Source organism: Triturus cristatus, chromosome 7 (assembly GCF_964204655.1).
Source record: "Triturus cristatus chromosome 7, aTriCri1.1, whole genome shotgun sequence".
NCBI classification, from domain to species: domain Eukaryota; kingdom Metazoa; phylum Chordata; class Amphibia; order Caudata; family Salamandridae; genus Triturus; species Triturus cristatus.
In genome coordinates this window covers 1,148,670,258-1,148,685,466 of record NC_140590.1, presented here as the reverse complement: position 1 = coordinate 1,148,685,466, position 15,209 = coordinate 1,148,670,258, and the positions used below count along the sequence as shown (strand labels likewise).

Sequence of the window (15,209 nt, the reverse complement as noted above, 5' to 3'; positions counted from 1 at the left end):
TGCCCAGCTTGTTGTACATCAAAGGAAACTGAACAGCATTTTTTATTCTTCTGCCCAGCCTATAGTGGCAATTAGGAAAAAATGGATCATACCATTATGTTGTATAATGGGGTGAAGGCAAATCTGAAAGGTGATGAGACTTCTGAAAAATGACACTTCTGAAAAGATTGTTTTTGCCTTGTCAACATCTTTAATGTGGGCTTGGTCAACACGCTTGTATGTAAAGGAATCTCAGTCTGAAGCCCTGCACTATTTTATGGATTCTTGTGGGTATTCTGGGTTGCAAGTGATGATGTGTATTGGTTTTATTTATTTATTTATGTACGAAATGGAAGAATTACAAGAAAACATCGTTCATTTGGAAGGTATATTTTATGCACTTTACCAGTATATTGTATTTTATAATGTTACTGATTAAACATTATTGATTGTATAAATTGTTGCATTTTTTTTAAGGGGAAATATCTTGGAATAAACGATTGATTGATTGACAGGTCCTTCTAGAAGTCTGTACAATGTTTTGCAGATGTCCTTCCTAAAGAGAAACATGTTAATGTGGAAGTTCTTAGTAAATACTGAGTAGTCTCAGAGCAACGCACCAATTCTTCAGCTTACTCTTCAGGTTTGGAGTTATACAAATATTGGCATTGAGAGAGATTTACACCGGATACACAGCAGAAAAAAATGTATCTCCCTGTTTCTGGCTCCTCCCCATTTGCATCATTCATGATTAAATGCACTGTATGAAAACAAGCTGAAACACTGAAAGCAGCTAGACTATCAGAGAGATAAACATTTCAGAAAAATAAGCCTCAGGACATGCAATACCATAGCCATCAAGTGATTGTCAGCAGTTTTGTCATTTCCTGAGAGCAGGAGAGTGAGAAATACAGAAACAGGAAAGAAGACGAAGAGAAAGATAGTAAAGCCGCCACCAAGGGAGTAAGCAGGCATTTGCAAGAGTAATATCAAGTGTCTGGCCATGGATCAAAGAGACCTGAGGCGGATTCAAGACTACCTCCTAGACTTGGTATTCAGTGCTCTGACACTTAAAAGCACTGACCCGGCTTCTGAGCAGGGCTTTCGGCACCAGCGCTTATTATTTTACAAATTAAGCTCTGGCGGAGACCCAGGTCCGTCTGCAGAAACAGGCACTAGAACCAGCACCATCAAGTCAGACAGATTGAGAAATACTTTCTGGTTTGAAAACATACCCAATACAAGAAATTGTACCCATTCTGATCTGGAAAAAATCAGGATGGTAGTGTCACACCAAATGCATATCAAACTCCATTATAGCGATCGGTGTGTTTGATCAAACTGCAGGATGCATGCTTCCATATCCAAATTGCAAGAAAACGCTGTACGTTTCTGTGCTTCATGCTAGGAAAAGACCACTATCAGCAAAAAAGTTGTGCCTTTTGGGCTTCACTTCCATTGTCTTAAGTTGCTGCTACTTCTGTTTCAAGTGTTGCATTACCTAAGAGCAACAAATGAAAAAAATGCTTTGGAAAGACAGTGTCTAGACAACAGAAATGCCACCTTCTTTAAAAGGATGAATTTCCAGTAGCTTGTCGGATTTCTTTTATTTTGAGCTCCATGGCATCCTATATGTTTTCATTGTCCCAAACTCCTCTCAATACTGACTACTGCAAAAGTGACTAGCAGCTCAATGAAACCAACTCAAAGGGATTTGCGACCTCAAGCTCACTCGACCACAGGCAGCTCTAGGGTACTTGCCATGGTGCTCCCTTCTGAAGAATCTAATGAAGGGTGTAAGGAATCAGGTTTTTATTTGGGGTGGGTAGCTGCCTACCTAAAATAATAATTACAACTCTTGTCAGGGTGAATCATCAAAGTCACTAAAAGGCACGGGTCGGATATACCAACAGGTTCATCCAGGTATCACAATTTACCTTTTGACTTTAGTCCTTCAAGTCCTAATCTACCATAGGAATAAACTTCTAAAGCCCTCTGTTACCTCAGGAAAGGCACTTAGAGACTCACAGGGTGCAAGCAGCAGAGTCCAGTCCAGGTCCAGTTGCCACTGGTCAAGTGGGAAGTTGCAGGCATGGCCTCTTGTAGCTTGTTGTATCCCTGTATCTGCAACAGGAGGTCAGTCTTATGACTCCTGGAGTCCACTTTTTGTCCTAGGTACAAGAAGGTACTGGTCTAGTTCTTCAGGGATCTTCTAAGGTCACAGACAGCAAGTTGGTTCTCCCTCAGGTCCAGGAGTGTTCAAAAGTGGGTACCTTGAGGTGCCACATTTATGCCTGGCACTAGCTCGAGGGTAGGAATGACTCCCAGGCAATTCCTGTCCAATGGGGTAAAGGTTTTCTGGGTCAACCCTACCCACTTTGGGCATTTTCAAGATGGCAAATGTCGTGAGCCAAATTAAACTTGGGCTCTGAGGGTTGGGTGTGTGTATATGTATGTAGGAAGTATGCTATGATAATCCTAATGTCCTCCCACATCTAACACTAAACTCCAGTTTGGGGCAGCCACTTTACCCACAATAAACCCAGAGACAGAAGTCTAGTAGAACAAAAGCAGGGTTTTCAAGGGACCAGGCAGTGGATATACAAGAATTGTTTTGACATCACTCCCTTTCAGGTATGCCTTCACTATTATATTTAAACCCTGCAGTCCCGTCAAGCAGGATTTCAGACTTCAACAGTATCTGACCTTGTTATGTCAGAAAGGATGCTCACAACCCCCACCATTCTGCTGAGCTCAAATGAGTCTTCCCTGCCCTGCCTTTCAGGTCGACCTTCTAATCACAGTAACCTATTGTGTAGCTCCTGAGAGGAATTTCACATTTCACTCACACCTGTTCAGATGCTAATTATTGGCTTGGAGAAGTTGAAAGCAAATGCACATTAGTCTCCAGGAACACCAGGCAAGGAAACTGTAACTTTGTAGAAGTTATGTTTCCTTTATTTGTTATTAATCCAACTCTACCATTGAATTGGATTTTAATAACTATTAAAAATAGTTGTTTAATAGTGGGTGACCACATAGGAAGGGTAGATTTCCTATAGAGGGTGTTTAGTTACATTAAGAACTGTACACACAGACAAATGTGGTTGATGCTTCTCTAATAGGATGGGGAGCTCAAATATACAATTTACATTTTTAAGGCTCGTAGTCCCAGAATGTATTTCAGTGCCACATCAACCTCCTAGACCATTAGAGCTTAAAGTCATGTCTTCTGCCAATTTATTCAAAGTCAGTTCTGATTCTGATGGAGAGTCTCCGCACAAAGGGATATTTAAACAAAGAAGGAGAAATTGGGTCTTGTTCTTGGAACTCCAGTCAATCCGATGGTAGCTAATATCAAGACTCACCGAATCAGTGCAGTGCACCTATTAGGTGTAAAAAATGTCCATGCAGATTCAATAAGCAGAATATTTCCAAAGAACCATGAGTGTGTCTTAAATAATGAGTATCTAGATAATATCTTTTGTGACTGATACTTTCCATAAAATGAACTCTGCCCCTCCTTGGCAACCGAAAATTCCCAGATTCTCCTTCAGATAACCATGCAATGAAGACACTAGGCAATGATCTTTTGATCAGATGATCAAGGAAATTTTGCTGAAGCTTTCCAATAGTTTAGCTGCTTTTATCAGAGCTGATGAAAGCGAGACATTTCAAAGCTATAATGATACTCAGTGCACCACAGTGGGTGAGATATTGGTAGTTCACACTATACCTCCCAGTCCAAATGACCTGGCTTTTGGGTTTTTGATGGAGACACAAGAGCAGAGTTTGTATCTGGAGTGCAGGAATTTGGTGTGTGGCATGAGATACTGGGTTTGCGCCTGGGTCGGAATAATTTATTGCTAAGTGCAGGGGTTGTGGCTGGAATGTATTGATTTGGGTGTGGAAGTTTTGGTGAAGCGTGTGGGGGTTGTATAGATATATAGCACATGAAGTGCTGTACATACATAAATTGATAATTGCCTTTCTCTCTTTGCAGAGTTTGAAGTTCCAGCAGTTCCTCATAACCGACTCCAACTCCCTGGGGTCTTCAGCACGGATAGATACTACTAATCCCCTTAAAGAAGTTGGAGGTGAGCAGCACTACTGAAGTCATTAAAGGGGCAGTTGGGAGGCAGCCATCAGGATGCGGTGCAATCGTAGGTGAAAGAAAAATGTGTGGGATGACTTCCTAAAAGGGAATTATGATAGTAAGGAAAGACATAGGGAGATAGTAAATTACTCAGATTTGGAAGATGGGAGGGACAGAATTGAATACAAAGATATCAGTTTTAAAAGTCCTCTCCTTACCATGCAGAAGTACCACGTCTCCAGCTGACCAAGATTTTATTTAGAATTTGGTTGCAAATAGGGCGGCTTTCAAAATTAGGTATTCTCCTGCGCTCTCATTTAGAGCGCAAGAGTTTGTAGTTTCGGGTCCACCATCCGGAAAAGCTTTTCCACTGCTGGACAGCCTGGGACATGGTGCCGGTATCCTCACCCTATTTAGGGCAGGCCTTGTAATGTGAAGCCTGTCAGCTTTTTACCTGTCCAGTATCCTTATGCCAATCACAGTTACCTCATGCACGGAAAGAAAACATTTAATGTATCAGGCACAGTGCTTTTTTAATTTGCAAATCCAAACCTTCCCTTCAGGAGCTTGTTTTTGGAAATAAAAAAATAGCTATGACAGGTTGCCAACCTGTCATGTCATGGCACATCTGCCGTTATTGCTTTTGTTTTCTGCTACAGTGTCTTACCCTGAAAGTGGGAGGAGTTTTAGCTAAACATTTCTATTCCAGTTGTTTTTCCTGTAAGCCGTAGTCTGATGCATTTAGCGGGTTCAATGGTGCCTCCTAATCCCTATCCTCCTTTGCCTTCCCCTTCTCCTGGTTTATTGAATGAGGCTGTACTGGATTATTGCCATCTAGAGAACAATTGTACGATGACAGGGTCTGAGGGCACAATATGTGAGTCGTGTGTTGGGCCCAGTATATCCCCACAACATCTGCAAGTGGTTCAAGATAAAACTAAAGGCGACTTAAGGATTGTTAGCTGGAACATTGCTGGCATCGCCAGAAATTTAGATCTTCCGGACTGGAACATCTTCATTGAGTCTTTTGGAATATGTATTTTCCAGGAGACTTGGTGTCTGGAGCCTTGTTATAAGGTTGGCTATGCCACCTATTTTGTTTCCGCAATTTCCTCTACAACAGGGAGAGGTCGCCCTTCGGGTGGCCTGCTCATCTGGGTCAGTATTGCCTTGGGCCTCCAGATTAGGTTTAGGGTTTCTAAGTCCCCAGATTTAATGAGAATTTCGCTTACCGGATCGCACAGAGGGCGGTCCCTGGAAATCTTTAACATTTATGTTAGAGGTGGTAATAGTGGTATGTCATCGCCACTTATATCAGGGCTGGAAGACGAACTTATTCGGTGTAGTCCTGATATGTATATTTTGGTTGCTGGAGATTTTAATTGCACCTTTGAGCCTCTTGCTGTAGATGACATTCTGGGTATTGCAGAGGAGGATCTGAGGAGAGATATCCCACCTTTAGCAATAGCACCTATAAAAAGGTGGACCAATCGGGCCATGCAGCTTAATGCCCTAGTTTTGGAATATGGTTTAAGGGCGGCAAATGGCAGAACAACTTCGGACCGCTATGGAGCACGTACGTTTAACAGGGTCGGCCATTCCTCTAGAATAGATTATGTTTTATTGGACCTTAAGCTCTGGGTTCATATGATTGACATGGCTGTCCATCCATCTATAGACAGCGATCATAACCCGCTTTCTTTGTCACTCTCCCCAATGCTGTCAGCCCGTATTCGCTCTCAAGAAGTTCCAGTTTTGCGGTTAACTGGGGAAGTCTGTCAAGCAAACTGTGGGAGGCGTCTTAAGTGGCAAAAGGTCATTTTGGACGAGGGGAAGGTTCAGGAAATAGGTCTGACCTTGACTAAGGCTATGTTAGGACTAGGTACCGGCCCCCTGACCTACCCTGACGTTTCCTCCATCTTTTGTGACACTATTGAAGCCCTGGGAGAGTTATTTGTGATACGGAATAAGGGTTCTTCAACAAGAGTCTGTAGGGAATCTGGGGGCAACTATGGATGGCATTCCAAGGAATGTCGGAGAGCGAAAAGGGTTTTAATTGAAGCTGTGAAGTCCAAGAGTTCTGAGTTGATTGGCGTGGCTAGAATGGAATATAGGTATGCTATCAGTATCGCTAAGAAAGAGTGGGACGATAAGTTCTGGTGTGATTTGAAAATGGCTAGTGCTGGGAGGGACTCAAGGGGTTTTTGGGACCTAGTTAGGTCAAGGAACAGGCCGGTTGACTCTCTGTTAACTTGTAACATCTCTGAGGAGATGTGGTTTAATCATTTCTCCAAACTTTATTCTCCCTCCCAGGACGATACCAGTGGGATGATTGTCTTACCTTCTCTGAGCCCTCCTGGTTCGAGCGAAGATGTTTCTTTTACGCCTAAGGAGGTGGAGAAGGTTATTAACTCTCTTGTCCACAACAAAGCTTCAGGCCCAAATGGGATACCGGGGGATCTGTTCCGTCTTAACTTAACGGAATGGGGGTTACTTATCTCTTCACTATTAAATGCTTCGTATTGTGGTGCAGCACTTCCTGATTCCTGGATGGGTGCTGAGGTTGTTCTGATCTTCAAAAAGGGGGGCCGGGACGACCCAGCTAATTACCGACCCATAAGCCTAATTGACTCTTCCCAGAAAGTGGCGGGGAAGGTGGTTCTGGGGAGAGTGCTTCAGTGGGTGGATGACATGAAAATTCTCTCAGACCTACAGGCTGGGTTTAGATCAGGTACCGGGACTATTGAGCAGACATTTAGACTGATGCTTTTGTATTGGAAAGTGGTTGTCCTGGGTAAAGGCAGCTTGTATCTTGCCTTTATTGATTTACGTTCCGCATTTGACCTTGTCCCTCGGGGCTGTTTGTGGAAGGTTCTGTCGGAAATGGGAATGCCCGCATATTTATTATCCTTGGTAATGAAGCTCCACACAGGAAGTTTTGCACAGGTGAGGTGGGGCAAGCAGGGGGAGAAGACCGCTAGAATACCGGTGAATAGGGGTGTCCGCCAGGGGTGTGTGCTTGCTCCCACTCTGTTCACTTTGTATGTGAATGGTGTGGTGGAGCATCTTTTGGAAAATCCTACCGATTCACCATCCCTGGCGGGCAGGAGAATACCCACCTTACTATTCGCCGATGACACCCTGCTCATTTCCAAATCCCCGATGGGCTTACAAAGTCTCCTTGACAGTTTCCAAACTTTTTGCGAGAAAAGGGCTCTTCAAATTAATACAGATAAAACTAAATATCTGATCCTTAATCCCCCGAAGAAACTTGGAAAATTTCCAATTTTAAATGGGGTGCCTTTGGAAAGGGTCAAGGAGTTTGATTACCTTGGTATCCGTCTCACTGATACCATGCGGTGGACTTCCCATCTCCAGAAGATGTTGCTGAGTCATAAAAGGGCGATAGGGGCTCTTCTTAAAGAGCAACGATTATCCACCTCAAAACCCATCGCTCCTGTGTTGGACATCTACACAGCCAGAGGGGTTAGTGCGGCCCTGTATGGTGCTGAGCTATGGGGTTTGCAGAACACTGACCTATTAGCATGTTCAGAGAGTAAATTTCTGAAAGATTTGTTGTCCCTCCCTTATAGTACCCCGTCCTTACCTCTATTTATGCATATGGGCTGCCGCTCTATTAGCGATCAGGCCAGGCTTCGCCCCTTGCTCCTCTGGGCTCGCCTATGGAGAGTCCCTGAATTAGTGAGTTATGCAGATGGGCAGAGGGAGATTTTATCGCTGCCTGGCTGGTCAAAAATTGGGTGGTTAAGGGATGTTAAATTTTTGCTGGGGGAATTGGGTCTCTGGGAGTCATGGTATTCCAGGTCTGCCCCTCCCAAATCCGCCTTGAAGAAGATTTTTTGGAATTGGGTAGTGGGTAGGAACAATTCTAACCCAAATTTATGTAGATCTTCCAGTGAATTCTTCTTGGTTAAGGATGTGTCGTTTCAGGAACCCTATCTCGACATAATTTCAAAGTCTAGAGACAGGGCCTTGTATATCAAATTTAGAATTGGTGTTCTACCTGTGGGAGAATTGACTGCCCGCTGGAAAATCCCGGCTCAAACTAGTCCCTTGTGTGTTTTCTGTTCACAGAGGACTGAGTCGGTTGCCCATCTATTGTTTGAGTGTCCTGCCTACAAAGCGCCTAGATCTAGATGGTTAAAACCATTATGTAAGGAGTTGGGTACTAGGCACTATATGGTAGCCTTGAGAATATTGAAGTCAGACTCACGGCCCCTAATTGTGTGTGGCATGGCAAAGTTTTTAAGTTGGGCTTGGGTGATCAGATCAAGAAGGCTTAAATTAATTGTTTAATTGGAGGATTTTAAATCTGTGTGTTCAAGGTAACTTATTAATGCCATTTGCTTATGTTATATTTTATCACCTGTATTGTATTGTTATGGCTTTGTTTTTTTTTTGTTTGTTTTTTTACTATATTGTTTGTACTGCTTTTTAAGATAAGTTTTTATCGAAATAAAGCCTATTGACTGACTGACTGGCTAAACATTCGGCCTGGCCAGCAGTAAACTTTAAATATGGTGGCCAGTGGCGGCTGGCCAGCCCACATCCCCCTAACTCCTGCCAGCTGACCTGCCAGAATGTAAATTACCCTCTTAAACTTATATAATTCTTTTTCAAGTATGAGAGGTGTGGGGTCTAGTAAACTATATCTCTGTGACTCTCTAGGAGCCGTACTATATATGACCCCAAGTTTCAGAATTCTCAGTGTAAATATTAATATGCACATCGACCTAGGTAAACATTTCACCTCTCCGATGCTGAGACATCGCCTCTTCAGCACCGGGCGTCGCCGGATGCGGCGCCGGATGCGGCGCCGGTGGACCTGCCCATCTCAATCACATTTCCTCGGCTCTCTGTAGCCTCCCCCTCCTGTTTTTCATTCTGAGGAACACGATTATAGAGTTGATGGAGGGGATTTGAAGTTTCACCACCCCATCTTTGATACGACCAAACCTCCTATGGAGACAAGCTGGTTGATTGAGTTGGGTGAAGCTAATGCCTTGAAGTCTTCCCCAGCCTCGGGCCTCCTGTCCCCTCCTGGTCTGGCTACGGAGGCGAGCTGCTCTCTACCATTATGCTCAGACGAGTGTCTGTCGTTTGAAATATGACACTTTCTTCTGTGGAAATTGTAGGAGAGTAGGGTCTGCTTTCTATGTTCACCCCCACTTTTTGCTTTTGCTTTACTGGTTTTCGACTTAGATGTGGCTGTGGGCCTGCTAATCAGACCCACAGCCCTTCTGTTCTCTCTCTAAATTGATACTATGTACTTTAGGTGCATAACCCATTTGGATAGGATCACCTTATTGGCCCCTGTACAGTGTACCCTAGGTACCCAGGGCATAGGTGTACCCTAGGCCTACCAGGGGCTGCAGCATGTATTATGCCACCCCTGGCCTGGCCTTCCATTTTTGACACAACTGGCTGATCACTCAGCTGGGGCAAGGTCGTGTAATCACCCCTTGCTTAGGTGTAGTATTCCTATACCTAACTTACATATAGACACATGTGTACCTATCAGCCACTCCTATGGCAGGCCTTAACAATCCTGGAGGCAGAGTGCTTGGTAACATGTGAGATGGTGCTCTAGCATGAGCTGAGCCTGTCTGCAGCTTTCGGAACCATGTCCTTATAGCTGTTCTATGATATAGCCTACCATATACTCTTAAAGTGCCTTATAATCTTAGACGGTTATGGTAACTATGGTTTGGCTTTATCGAAACATGTCGTGTAATGTGTCTAACACTGTGGAATAATACCCCCATACCATTTCTGGACATGAGGATATTATTCCCCTCTTCTAGAGGGAAAGACATGTTGAAATCATACTTTACTGTTAGCCTCTGACCAAAGCCTCAGCATCACAAAATGGATGCTGCTGCCACGACACAAGTCTGACCTGCTGCTGGGAGTGATCCCAGCCAGGGAGGCCTGGACAATAGGTTTCCTGCTTGGGGAGGTGCTAGCACCTCCCCAGACAACCTTTAGTGTATTGGGGCAGGGTGGGCTGAAAGGAATGAGACATGCCTGGGGCACACAAGGTGTTCCTTGCATAGCCCAGTTCAAACAGGCGAGGGGGAACTCCAGCCCCATCTCTGGCGCGAAACTGGACAAAGGGAAGGGGGTGTAACCACCCCCTCCCAGGTCCCACCCATAAGGCGTGACCTAGCAGGTATCCCAGCCCCCCAGATTAGTATAAGAGTGGGAGTTGGGCCTCAAGACTTTAGATTATCCTGAACCTGCAAACTTGAACAGAAACTCTGGACCTTCGACATTCGACGAAAGAAGAAGACTGAAGAATCTCCCTTGTGGCCAAGGAGTGGCTACCCTGTGCAAACAGGCACCATCAAGAGACTACCCTTTGCTTTGCTAAAGTTCTACGAGGGACCGACTGCAGAGCCCGACCAGAGCCTTGACTTCCAGACTTCTCCGACCCTGATCCACATCCACAGCAGAGCTGAGATCCGTGGAGGCGACGAGAGACGTGGGACCGGCTACCTGGGAAAAGTGGCTAGTATCTTCAAGCGCAGCTTCTGAGGCACCCTCGAAGTTGTGCACCGGGGATTGAGAAGCCCCACCCCCAAGCACCATCTGCACCGAAGACCAGCCCCCCACACTCCACGAGTCCTGCGTGGGGCCCTTCTGCATTTTTCTGCTTGCCGCGTCTGTCCGGTTGCTTGCCCGCTGGCTAGTGGCCTTTGTGACGACGCATCCTGAAATCTTCTGCGCTGGTTTGGCTCCTCCAGACTGGCTCCCGCTTCTCTGCAAAGAAGAAGCACCCCAGACCTTCCTGGTCTGCACCAGAAGCAAGTCCTCCGTTCTGCGTGGGTTCCGCTTGCCAAGGCTTGGTGAGTCCTAACTGTATTACTTACCTGTGTGACTTAATGTATGCTTAAATAAGACTGTGTTGTACTTACCTCTAATCTCATAAAGAGTGCTGAGGGTTTGACTAGAATAAATACACTTTATTTTATATATATATCTGTTGTGGTGTCCTTTCATTTGGTATTCAAGGGATTATATATGATATCACAGCTGGCTTCACATGCCATTCAGAGTTTAGCCTAAGACTGCTCTTGTCCATGCTACCACTAGGATAGCTGGTCTATAAGGTTGACTTTACAACCAATCACCATAAGGGTATTTGGACTGATATAAGGTGTACACTAGAACTAGTGACATCATACATCAGGCCAACTTCTCACATTGGTGAGCAGCGGTTGGGATCTGAGCTTGCTGTTGTAATACCATTGTAATCTTGAGATACTAAATTGAAAGATCACACAGATATTGTCTAGGTACATATAACATAGATTATAATACTTAAGTCCTACTGGACTTAGTAGTTGTAGGTTGAAGGGAGTAACACACCCTGACTACAACTACCAGAGAGGTTTAGTAGAAACAACTAGTGTAGGTAGGTGCACACACCACACCCTCACTAGATCATGTCTCTGGGAGGAGATCAAGTAGATGCTCTCTCAGGAGGATCAGGTCTGCAGAAGACCCCCTCTAGATATGATACCTTAACATTCCAGGAGATGAGACAATTGTGTACCTCCAGAGGAATAAAACAGGGTGCAAACCCTACCCTCCTTCAGTTAAGACAACTCCTAGAGGAGTATGATGCTCTTAAAGCCTCACAGGCAGGTACCCTAGGTACAAAGGAGGGTCTACCCACCACAGATGAGTCAGATGGGACTTCAGATGAAGAGGTAGACAGCCAGGGCCAAGTAGGAAGACTTAGCCAGGCTAACCTAAGCTTACATGGGAGTTTGCATGGGGTCCCCCCATACAGACCCCCAAGTGGGCTTACACAGAGAAGCAGGAAGGACAGATCCCCTTCAAGGGAATCCATCCACTCCCATGTCTCTAGCATCTCTAGTGTTTCCTCTCACAGGGGAATGACTTCCCCTGAGAGAAAGTAACATGAAGCCAGAATGAGGGAAGCTAATCTGAGGATTCAGAGGGAAGAACTTGCCCTTGCCAAGGAGAAGCTTGCTCTGGCTAGAGAGCAAAAGTTAAGTGGGTCAGAACCCACTGGTGGCAGCAATATCCCTAAGGATAGAGACAGGCACTATGATAATAGAAACCTGAGCAAGATTGTCCCTCCCTACAAGTGTGGGGATGACATCCACAAATGGATAACTGCTTTGGAGAGAGCTTGCAAAGTACAGCAGGTACCCCAAAGTCAGTGGGCAGCTATCTTGTGGCTCTCCTTCTCTGAGAAAGGTAGAGACAAGGTCCTCACAGTTAGTGATGAGGATGCAGATAATTACACTGTCCTGAAGAGTGCTCTGATTGATGGGTTTGGCCTAACCACTGAACAATACAGGTTGTTGTTCAGGGATACCCAGAAGACACAGACTCAGGACTGGACTGACTTTGTAGATTGTGCCACTAAGGCTCTGGAAGGCTGGCTAATGGGAAGTAAGGTTAAGGACTATACAGGATTGTATAATTTGATCATGAGAGAACAAATCCTTAACAACTGTCAAAACCAGCTATTGCATCAACACCTGATTGATTCTGATCTGACTTCTCCCCAAGAATTGGGAAAGAAGGCAGATAGATGGGTCAGGACTAGAGTTAAGCAGAAAAACCAGAACCAGGGCGGTGATCAGAAAAAGGCAGACCAGAAGGGTAATGATCAGAAACAAAAAGACCAGAAGTCTTCACCAGGCCCCCAAAAGGCTCAGGGGGAGGGTGGTCCCAAAAAGGATAAAAAGAAAGAAGGCCAAAAGAAACCATGGTGCAACTATTGTAAGTCCAACTCACATTGGTTTAGTGAGTGCACCAAAAAGGACAAGCCCCCAGCCACCATTGCCCCTAAGGCAACTGTACCCCCTAGTTCAGCTGTAAGTGGTGGTTCCCAGCAAAAGGGTGTAGTAGGGTTAACCCTGGGAACTGAGGAGCATTCTGGCCTAGTCAGAATACCTACTCAGGCTGTTCTGATCTGTGATGGGGACTTAGCGTTGTCCTCTACTGTAGGCCCCTGTAACCTGGGCAAGTACAGACAGACTCCTTTTATCAACCAAAGAATGGCTCAGGCCTACAGGGACACTGGGGCTAGTGTCACAATGGTGACACCTGCTTTTGTGGACCCTGGACAGATCATACTAGGTGAGAATTACCTAGTGACCAACGCTAGCAATACCAGTACCTCCCATAGTGTGGCTATTGTTTACTTCTCCTGGGGAGGGGTAACTGGCCTCAAGAAAGTTGTTGTTAGTTCAGACCTCCCTGTAGAGTGTTTACTGGGCAATGATCTTGAAACTTCAGTTTGGTCTGAAGTGGAGTATAGTACCCATGCAGAAATGCTGGGAATAGATGCACATGTCCTTGCTGTGACCAGGTCACAGGCCAAAAAGTGCACCACTGAACAAGTGCTGGATCCTGAAACTATGGACCAGTCACAACCCAAGAGAAAGAGCAGTAGGGTTAAGGCTGTGCCTTCCCCCCTGCCTCAGGTGGTGGATCAGCCCTCCCAGGAGGATGATTCTGAGAGCCCTGAAGGAACTGTCCTAGAAGAACTTGAACCTGATCAGGTTGAGTTTCTTGGGACAGGGGGACCTTCAAGGGCAGATCTGAGGCAGGCACAATTAGACTGCCCCTCTCTTGAACCCCTCAGACAGCTGGCTGCTGCTGAGGCTGCAGGGAATGCTCAAGGTACCCATAGAGTGTATTGGGATGAAGGGCTACTGTATTCAGAGGCTAGAGACCCCAAGCCTGGTGCATCCAGGAGGTTGGTCATACCACTGAAGTTCAGAGGCTTCCTTCTTACCTTGGCCCATGATATTCCCCTTGCAGGACATTTAGGCCAGAACAAGACTTGGGACAGGCTTGTCCCTTACTTTCACTGGCCCCATATGTCAGAAGATACTAAGGAGTTTTGTCGCTCCTGTGTCACCTGCCAAGCCAGTGGCAAATCAGGTGGCACCACAAAGGCCCCCCTCATACCACTACCTGTGGTGGGGGTCCCCTTTGAAAGAGTGGGCATAGATATTGTAGGACCAATGGACCCACAAACAGCATCTGGGCACAGATTCATACTGGTGATAGTGGACCATGCCACCAGGTATCCAGAAGCTATTCCCCTGAGGACCACAACAGCTCCTGTTTATTTATTTATTTATTTATTTATTTATGCGATTTTTAATGCGCAACTAATACCCTAGGGTGTCTAGGCGCAATGAGATGCTCTAGGATACACAAAATTGAGGACAGGAACTTATTGATTAAATAGCCAAGTTTTCAGAGCCTTACGGAAGGCAATGAGTGTTGGTGCTGTTTTAATATACAAGGGGAGTGTGTTCCACAGTATGGGGGTCGCTACCAGGAAGCGTCTATCTCCTGTTGTGGCAAGGGCCCTGCTTGGAGTATTCTCCAGAGTGGGCTTTCCAAAGGAGGTCATTTCTGACAGAGGTGCCAACTTCATGTCAGGATACTTGACTGCAATGTGGAAGGAGTGTGGTGTTAACTACAAGTTCACCACACCCTATCACCCACAGTGCAATGGGCTTGTTGAGAGATTCAACAAGACCCTAAAGGGAATGATAAAAGGATTACCAGACAAGCTTAGGCGAAGATGGGACATCCTTTTACCCTGCCTTCTGTTTGCTTACAGAGAGGTCCCACAAAAGGGGGTTGGCTACAGCCCTTTTGAGCTTTTGTTTGGGCATCCTGTAAGAGGACCCCTGTGTTTGGTGAGGGAAGGATGGGAGAGACCTCTCAGACAACCCAAACTGGACATAGTGGATTATGTACTTGGTCTCCGCTCCAGGATGGCAGAGTATATGAAGAAGGCTTCCAAAAACCTTGAGGCAAGCCAAGAACTCCAAAAAGCTTGGCATGACCAAAAGGCTGTACTGACTGTTTACCAGCCAGGACAGAAAGTGTGGTTGTTGGAGCCAGTGGCCCCAGCAGCACTCCAAGACAAATGGTCTGGACCCCACACTATTGTTGAGAAAAAGGGAGAAGTCACCTACTTGGTGGACCTTGGGACTCCCAGAAGCCCCCACAGGGTGCTTCATGTCAACAGATTGAAGGCATATGTTGACAGGGCAGACATGGGGCTACTCATGGCTACAGATGAGGGGCAGGAGGAAGAGAG

The 15,209-nt window shown here is 45.6% G+C and overlaps 1 protein-coding gene across 1 annotated transcript in view; it reads left to right on the top strand.

Moving 5' to 3' along the window:
• LOC146811289 (uncharacterized) overlaps positions 1-15,209 on the top strand; it is a 253,471-nt gene that overhangs the window by 102,116 nt on the left and 136,146 nt on the right. Inside the window, exon 4 of the mRNA XM_085614503.1 lies at positions 3,983-4,076. Within this exon, the coding sequence (XP_085470629.1) occupies positions 3,983-4,076 (94 nt within the window). The remainder of the gene's footprint in view (positions 1-3,982; positions 4,077-15,209) is intronic.